The following is a 9,774-nucleotide window of genomic DNA, read 5'->3' on the forward strand; positions in this document are numbered from 1 at the left end:
GCAAATATTGTCATTAGAGTTAAATAGAATTGATTATGGATGAGTTCTTGGATAATCAAACCTGAAAATCATCTTTAAAAGATTAAAGAATGATCCAAGGGAAAAAAAAAATTGAAGGGTGCCTGGCTATAAAGATGTTAAATGAATAGGCATTAGGTGTCTTAAAGTTAATTAATTAATAATATGGGACATTGTAATTTTTAGAATGTTTATATTTACAGTCAAATTAATTCATCCCATAGTTTATCTCAGATTCCATCTGTGGCAAGAATTTTTCATTTAGTCTGAGGTTTGTTATAAATTCAGTGTGCTCAGACATCTTTTTTTTTAAGTTTTTTTTAGATTTATTATTTTATTTATTTCTCTCCCCCCAGTTGTCTGCTCTCTGTGTCCATTCACTGTGTGCTCTTCTGTGACCCCTTCTATTCTTATCAGCAGCACAGGGAATCTCTTTCTTTTGTTGCGTCATCTTATTGTGTCAGCTCTCTGTGTGTGCAGTGTCATTCTTGGGCAGGCTGCACTTTCTTTCATGCTGGGCGACTCTCCTTATGGGGTGCACTCCTTGCGCTTGGGGATCCCCTATGTGGGGGACATCCCTGCGTGGCACAGCACTTCTTGCATGCATCAGACAACATCTTGAATAACGTCAAAGTGAAATTAGGGTGTCAGAGGCAGCACTCATTCAGGAAATATCCCTAAGTTAACAGAGGCTTTCTCTGGAGTGTTGAAACACTGAATTTATGGAATCTCATTACAGCACTATGTCATCTGATGCATTTCTTACTTTTTCATTTTTAGAGACTCCCTGGTTATTAGCAGATGACAGAAATCAAGAATCAATTATATACTATAGGATAGATACTAAAAATTCCTTTGTCCTGGGGCTGGGGGATGGGTATTAAATAAATTGATGCATGTTGAAAGTTTATTGCAGTGTTTGACACTAGGGCTTTGAGGATTAGCTACAATTATTGAGTTTGTTCTATCATTGCTTTGCACAGAATTGACCTAGGGTAGAGAGTAATCAAAGATCAGTTTAATACCTCAGCCCTCATTAGCTTGGTGTGAGCTCTCACAGGGGGCTTTGAGGATTTAATGGAAGAGAAAGTAAAAGCTCTCCTTTGTCACTGTAATGCTACACTTTCTCTACGAACTAACAGATTACCTCAGATTTTTGACACTGGACTCCGTGTATTAATTTCCCATCTGAATATTCTCATCTTACAAAAAATTGTGAATTTCAAGAAACACACTTTACCACAAAATAGAGAAAATTATAAGCCTAATATCCTAATTAATCCTTCTCAAAATGCTAATTCATTTGACTAGTCTTGTTTATTATCTTTATGTGCCTTTAAAAACAAAAACAAAAACAAACACAGGGGCATGTCCTGAAAATGTCAAATAATTACTTGACTTGAACAAGACTCTGAGTTGAATTGGGATATCAACATTCCTCCTGACAACAGTTTCCCAGGGTTATAATGTTTATATAGCTATGAACCATCACTGAAACTGTCCCAACTCTTACATAAAACAGAATGTGCCAACTGCTTATAGGACAATTGAAAGAATACTCAAATGCCTGAAATTTGAACTAAATATTTACATGAAAAAGAAATGTTGCCAAAATATTCTTAGACATGGGAAACCTATGTCAACTCTCTCAACTTTACTTGACCAAATTGGATCTAAAGATAGTTAATGTGATTTTTTTCCCCTTCAATTTGTTTATGTGGTGTATTACATTAATTGATTTTCTTATATTGAACCATCCTTGCATACCAGGAATGCAGCCCACTTGGTACAGGAACTTCTTATATATTTTAGAGTAACATTTTTTTGTGTGATGTATATACCTTCAAAAAATACACTTTATAAAAACGATGTGTGGAGGATGGGGAGTGGGTTATGTGGGAACCTCTTATTTTTTTTTTTATGTTATTTAATGTAACATTCCTTGTGATCTATTAACTTTAATTAAAAAATAAAAATAATTGTTTCTTTCTTAATTTAACAACAGTAAGACAGATTTTCTTTCCATTAAAGTCTTCTTAAATTTTGGAGAGATGAAATAGTTATTCCACTGACATGTAAGAGCCACTGGTGACTAAATTGATGAGCATTACCATTCCAGACTATCTCTCCCTTCTTCAAGTGTTACTACTTAATACATTGAATGTTCTTGATATTTTAAAAAGCTTTGCAACAGTATTTCTGCAAATGATTCTAATGATTCCTGGGTTCCATGACACATTTACTCTATCAGACACTTGGAGACAATAACCAATATTCTGCATTTTAACAGCATACCTGGTTGCATTTATAAGCCAAAGATTCAATGTCATTGCTATGCAATTTTAGAGAAACAGTCATATCTACTTTTCATTTAATCTTCATCACAAATAAAGGTGACAGTTATTTTCATCTGTAATAATTGGAGAAGAATGTTCAGTTTCAGAATGTCTAATTTCCAGTGTGATGAAGGGAAATTTTGTCACTTGGTATCAAATTCTTTATTTGCCCCTCAAGTTATTGCCCTCTCCCTGCTGTGAGTGGATGATCATAGTCATGTTTTTTTCCATTTTTCATAACTCTTTCTCTATTCCTTAGGAATTAAATGGAAGATGATGGGACTAATTAATGAGAGCCACCCCCTGGAGTTTATTCTACTAGGCTTCACTGACCGCCCTTGGCTGGAGCTTCCTCTGTTCGTTCTTCTTCTCATAACATACCCTATGGCCATGACAGGAAACATCTCCATCATCCTGGTGTCTAGGTTAGAGCCCCGTCTGCACAGCCCCATGTACTTCTTCCTCACCAACCTCTCCTTTTTGGACATGTGCTACACCACAAGCATTGTCCCCCAGATGCTGTTTAACCTGGGCAGCTCTAGGAAGACGATCAGCTATGTGGGGTGTGCAGTTCAGCTCTATTTCTTCCACACTATGGGGGGGACTGAGTGTCTCCTCTTGTCTATTATGTCCTTGGATCGCTATGTGGCCATCTGCCGGCCTCTCCATTACACCGTCATCATGAATCAACACTTTTGCATCCTGTTAGCATCCATTGCCTGGGTTGGGGGATTGAGCTATGCTATCCCCGAAGCGTCTACCACATTACAGTTGCCACTCTGTGGTCTCAACAAGCTGGATCACTTGGTATGTGAGATTCCTGTTCTCATAAAGACTGCCTGTGGTGAAAAGAGTGCTAATGAGCTCACACTCTCAGTGGTTTGCATTTTTATGTTAGCTGTTCCTCTGTGCTTAATTCTCACTTCCTATGCTTGTATTGGACATGCTGTATTTAAGATGAAATCTTCTGAGGGAAGGAAAAAGGCCTTTGGGACTTGCTCCTCCCATCTCATTGTTGTTTTCTTGTTTTATGGTCCCGCCATCAGCATGTACCTTCAGCCCCCTTCATCCATCTCAAAAGACCAGCCCAAGTTCATGGCTCTCTTCTATGGAGTGGTGACTCCTACACTCAACCCCTTCATCTACACACTCAGGAATAAGGATGTGAAGAGGGCAGTGGGCAACCTGGTGAGGAGAATTTTCAGTTCCAAGTGACAGTTGTAGACATCAAAGGAAATCATTTAACACTAGAATAGGTATAGAACATGATTTCTCTATTAACACCCCTCCATCAATATTCCCAAATCCCATATTAGATATTCCTCTTGCATAATGCCTCATGTTTCTGATATTCTTGAAAAAGGTTTTAGGCAAGTATGATTCGGTTCTATGATGTACCCATATGGACATGGTATATGTAAATGTATATTAAAATAGTTCTATTCTGGATCATATCATACATACTTAAATATAAATTGTATTAAGTAGCAAAATTTGCTAATAATAAAAATTATAATTCATACTTCATTAGTTCAAGATAATTGTCATAAAATAATATGACAGCCTCTCATTAACGGGCCTCCTATCACTGTGTTCCCTGAGTAACATTACATTACTCTCTGTATAGTTACACACATCTAAAGGAGCATGCACTGCACATTTATTATTGAGGATTCTGTGCTGTAGGAGACCTTTAGGAGAGCCTCATGAGTTTATGGTTCTCAATTAATATAGATGTTATTGCTTTAAAATATATTGTTATTCTTCTTTGAAAGAATACTGTTTTTGTATATTTTAATAATTCATCATTAAATATTAAATTGAATAGAATAAAGTAACAAAAGATATGCCTAAATTTACATTCCTTTCAAATATACACTAATCTTCTGATTCTGTGAGAAAACAAAGATGTGGTATCAATTATGACCCACATCCTGGAAACACCTGTGCGGAATATGAACAGCCAGAGATGTCTTTGAATCTCTGCAAGAATAAGTAAAAGAAAGAAAGAAATTTTATTTCTAGAATGAACAGCAATTTGATTACTTCAGCAAACAATATTAGTATCTTTTTAATGTACATATTGAATATAAATGGTGCTCAAAATCAATATTAAATTTTGAAATTGTCACAAGTTGTTTCTACGACTTGGACCCAAAATTTAAAATACCATCATGAAGTTAAATGCAATTTATAAGGACAAGAGTAAATGGATTTGTAAGTATTAAGTCCTATGGTAAGAAATGAAAATGAATTTGATTAGTAAAGAAATAAGGATTGTAAGAAAAAGGAGAGGTCATTTGGACTTTTTCTGACATTTCTTCCCTTTTGATCTTCTGGCATGTCTTCTAGTATGATTAATACTTAAGGAAGTTTTTGGAAGGAAAAATGCATGCTAACTATAATAAGAATTAACTGACTCCAGAGCTGTTCATTGAAAAATGATAGATCATGTGGTACAGGTCCATTTTTAGAGACAAATGGACTTTGGTATATTTAGTTTGGAAAGTATTCTTAGTAAATATCAAAATTGGCTTATTACCTTAAAATATTTTTAAATTTCCCATATATTCTCATGAAAATAAAACTTCTCTGATGTTAAATAATGTATTTGATTTTTTTTATCATTTAAAGTATCCTTTTTATAAGGTATTTGTATATTCACAGGAATATAGTAACTTTCAGTTTGGCAAAAAAAGCCTAGCAAGATTTGTGTCAAATTCATTATACAGAAACTAATTAGAATGTCATGATTGTTTCCTTAATATATCCTTTTGACTTGGTTTCAATTAATGTGGATGCCTGCTAGGCCTGTGAAGATTGCTCACTTCAGGAGGGTGAGTGTCAAGACTCCCTAAAGGAATGATATACAAAATTCTGTTTATAAAGAATACTAAGAGTATGGTGAAGAAACGCATAGAAATGTTTACTTGTGCTAGACAGCTTCATTCTCTACATATAAACTACAGGGTTATATGTTTATTATCTTCAACCATGAAGGATACTTTGGTATGTGTTTGTGAAACTCTGTTGAAGTGAAGGCAGGTATAATATTTGAAGGTGTAAATGTTCGTTATCCTTTGTGTAAAGTATGATCAATCCTGAGATCACCATTCCAAGAAAGGTGATCAAAGACATTTCCTATTTTTTTTTCCCTTAAGGAGTGAGTCATTGTTGAAGATAAAAGATAGACACCAAGGCTTTTTAATCCTTCTTTGTAGTGACCCTAAAAACTGTGGACATGCATTTGTGAAAGCCTCTAAAGTAGAAGTCAAGATGGTTTGACCATGGTTTTCTCCACACTGGCCACATCATCGGATCTGGGAAACATAACAGTTGCAGTCTAAGAAGAGCTCCGCCCTCAGTAATTTTTACTCCTATATGTCAACCTGGCTAGATTATAGGCTCCAATTGTTTGCTCAAGTGCGGGCCTTCTTGTAATATGTGGTATTTCATAGATGGGATTTGCACCTATTTTCAGTTGATTGCCTCTACAATCAATAAAGAAAATTAGTCTCAGTAATGTGGGGAGTCCTCTCCTACAATAAGGTGGTAATCTTAAAAACCAGATCTGAAATTTTCAGAGATCATAGGAAAAATTCCTGGTTCAACTACAGCACTGGCTCCTATCAGAGTTTCCTGCCAACCACCTTGTCCAGGGAATTTAGACTCACTTCATAGTTAAAGAAAGCGTGGCACTCTATAAGGCAAACTCAGTATGTAAATGCATGACCTTTCCCCCAACATGGGACATGACTCCTGGTCATGAGCCTCCTAGTGCTAAGGGATTACTACCATTTATGAGCTGATGATGTAACTAGAAAAAGACCTTGAATTAAAGAGGGAAATGGTAAAGACAACTGAATTTGTATGACTAAGAGAGACTTAAATGAGTCAGGAGGTCATCAGAGGTTTGTGCTTATGCACATCTCAGTAGGATCCCAGAGACAGACAAAGTAGATACAATCCCAGGTACCGTTGCTCCTGAGGACTATGAGACACACAGTTTCTACAGTCATAGCACATGGCTCTGGAGTTCAGTGTCATGTCAGTTGGCCCTACTTTGGAGTTTGTGCTCCTTAGTGTGATGGAGTTGGACTCAGATGTGACCTCTCTACACATGCCTCTTCTGTCACTGTTACTGAGCCTGTGGTTGGTGCTGGGGTTGGTGTATACCCAGGAGACCTGAATCTCTGGACTGTCCATGTGACACCTGGGCCCTAAGCATCAGCAGACATACAACTCCTGCACTCTGGTTGATCAGACTTACCAGCCAGCTAAAAGGGAGGTGAAGAAGGTCAACCACCATACCAGGAAGCCAAGAGAGACTACAACTGTAAGCAGAATTACACCCATCATCCATGTGGAATCTAAGTTCCCTATCGATATAGAGGTGGAGTGGACATAATCATCCCAGGGTCCACAGGATGAAGGAATAGAGTATGGATTAGAGTAGACTTACTGATATTCTACTATGGAACTATTGTGACTAGTAAAGGAAGAAAGTGTTGCATTGAGGAAGAGAAAGTGACCATGGTAGCTGCTGAGGTTAGGGAGAGGGAAGAAGAGATATGATGTGGGGGCATTTTCATGACTTGGAATTGTCCTGGGTGGTACTGCAGGGACAGATGCTGGACATTGTATGGGTGGACTGTGGGAGAGTGTAAACTACAATGTAAGCCATTATCCATGTGGTGCAGCAGTGCTCCAAAATGTGTTCACCAAATGCAATGAATGTGCCATGATGTTGAAAGAGGTTGTTGATATGGGAGCAGTGGGGTGAGGGGGTGGGGGGTATATGGGAACCTTAAGGTTTTTTAATGTAACATTTAAAAAAAGAAAAAAAATCAAATTAAATCAATTGTCTTTCAAAACCCTTGAATCCAAATATCCATATGAAACCCATTTTATGTCATTTGACTTTTATGGAAATAAGCAGACTCTTGGACTGACATAATTTTTCATGCGTATCTATCTGTTTTGTTTTTACAGAGAAAAACTCTTAAATACATCTGACTAATAAATACAGCTTAGAAACGTATCACAATGATCCAGTGTCAGAATATGCAGACATATTAAATTTCCACAAAACTCCTTCAAGTGTGAAACATTGCATAGTCACACATTATGACAGACTGGAAATATATAAAGACAAAAAAAAATTCCTTCTAAACTGTTTCCGCTTAGCAAGGGTCCTAAATATACATGTAAATCTGCACAATTAGTTTTTCTATTTTATTTCAGGTGTATATCATAAGTTACACAGGCCTTAAATCTCCTCAATAAATGATCATTGTGAAATCTAAAAATGTCTTCTTGGCAGTAATGTATTGAGTGTCCAATATAGGGGGCTGTAGACGCCCTAATAAAGAATTCTTCAGAGTGATGTGCACGACATTCTCAGTCCTCTAGTATAGTTGCTTCAATTATTCATCTAGTGAATTCTTTGTTATTAAAACAACTGAGAACGGAAGACATCTAGATGTGTTATCAAACATACTATGCTGTGAAATTCTGAAATATCAAAATCAACTCCCACCCTAATCTTCCATGACACCTAGCATTAAATAGAAACCTTGGGACTGAATTAATGGGAAAATGCTCTCTTCTTCCTTGGTTAATCAAATTTTTAAAATGAAGAAAAACCATTTTAAAAAGTAGAAATATTTAATATAATAAAAATTTCTGTTCTCCCTAAATTCATCTATGGTGCCAACCAAAAGCAATAAAGAAAAGTGACTTTTTTTGATATTCCATAAGTTAAAGCCACAATATTTATGGATTGGCAAAGGTTTAGAAATGGCCAAGCTACTTCTGAAGAGGAAGTTAAGGTGCCTCATACCCTACCAGATACTGAGACTCATAATAAATGCATAATAATTGAAACAAGATGGTATTGGAACAGGCAATGACAAATTCAGCAATGGAGCAGAATACAAGGCCCGGAAACATACCTACATAGGGATGAACACACACAGATACATATACACACATAAACATACTCCTAGGGAGTTGATATATGAAAGAGATATGGCATCAACAAAGAAAAAAATGTTTCAATAAATTAATGTGCAATCTGGTTATCCGAATTGCAAATCTATGGTATTAAGATGCATACCCTAAACCACACACAGAAATTGACTGCAGGAGATAAGGAAACCTAACTTTAAAACTTTTAGGAAATAAAATAGGTGAATATTATTTATAATATCCTATATATTATTCCAATAATATATTAGGAATACTATAGTCAGTATAATATCATTCTGATTTTGGGATTGGGAAGGATTTACTAACACCTGAGGAAAAAAAGACTAATAAATTATTCCATGCAATTGAAAACTTCTGATGGTCAAGATTTTTAAAAATATATATTTTTTAAAATAGAGTCAAACAATAAACTTAGAGAAAGTATTTGCAAGGCACATAACAGAAAAAGAATTAAAGCAAATATAAATAAGAGTGCCTATGAATTAATAAGATAATAAAGTCAAACTATGCAGTAAAAAATGGGCAGGTTCTACAAATAGGATTTACAAAGAAGGGTAATTATATACTGCAGTAACTATATGAAGATATATTCAACCTCAGTAGTTACTAAGGAAATGAAGACCATGGACACAGAATTTACACTTTTTGCTGGTAACAATTTAAAGCCTGCAATTTAAAACAGGCACCAGTTTTGGAGAAGACATAGATCTATTACACAGGAGAGTGTAAATTTTGATACAGCCACCATTAGAGAAAATAGTTTGTAAAATTAAATATTTAAAGATTTTATAAGCAGAAATTCCTCTCCTAAGTGTGTGCCTAAAAGACGTTCTTTCATATATGTTCCAACAGACATACCCAAAAAATGTTCCTTTTATTAACTTTCATAAAGTCAACAATAGTAATCACCACTGTGGAAAACAAAGGCATGTTGTTTCCCTGGAGGCAAGTTACTTCCTTGACCACGGAGTCATGCTGTCTCCATACCTATATGTGCAGGTCATAAATCTAGTAAGGAAATGTGTACATTCAGGTGGAACGAGGACTAGGTAGAATTGGACAACCTGGGCAACAAGATTTATGGGTATGTTTTCTTAACAATATAATAGAACATTGGAATTTTGTACTTTGAATTATAATCGTAGATTTTGATCCATTGTGTTACACAGGTTGAGGAAATGGGAATAGTTAGCTAGGATAGTTGCTGGTTCTCATGATTGCTTGGGGTATATAAAGAAGCCCCTGAGATTAATAAACTTGTCTGATGAGCCTGAGGCTGCAATGTTCTCAGATCCCCTGATCCCATTCTCTCTTTGTATTTCATTCCCGATACCCTTCAAGTCTGTGACTCCCACACACCACAAATGTTCAACATGATAATAGATACAATAGCTGTTATATGTCTGCATAACAGAATAGTATACAAAAA

General features: G+C 35.9%; 1 protein-coding gene across 1 annotated transcript; it reads left to right on the plus strand.

Moving 5' to 3' along the window:
- The first annotated feature begins 2,630 nt into the window (after positions 1 to 2,630).
- On the plus strand, positions 2,631 to 3,569 carry LOC105746145 (olfactory receptor 2B6-like). The gene has a single exon (XM_012525235.1). The coding sequence runs from the start codon at positions 2,631 to 2,633 to the stop codon at positions 3,567 to 3,569; it is 939 nt and encodes a 312-aa protein (XP_012380689.1).
- The last annotated feature ends 6,205 nt before the right edge of the window (positions 3,570 to 9,774 follow it).

The sequence above is a fragment of the Dasypus novemcinctus genome, chromosome 22, assembly GCF_030445035.2.
Source record: "Dasypus novemcinctus isolate mDasNov1 chromosome 22, mDasNov1.1.hap2, whole genome shotgun sequence".
NCBI classification, from domain to species: Eukaryota; Metazoa; Chordata; class Mammalia; order Cingulata; family Dasypodidae; genus Dasypus; species Dasypus novemcinctus.

What these genes read in the sequence shown, in the direction of transcription:
- LOC105746145 (XM_012525235.1), top strand. Translation starts at nt 2,631, where the DNA reads ATGGGACTAATTAATGAGAGCCACCCCCTGGAGTTTATTCTACTAGGC.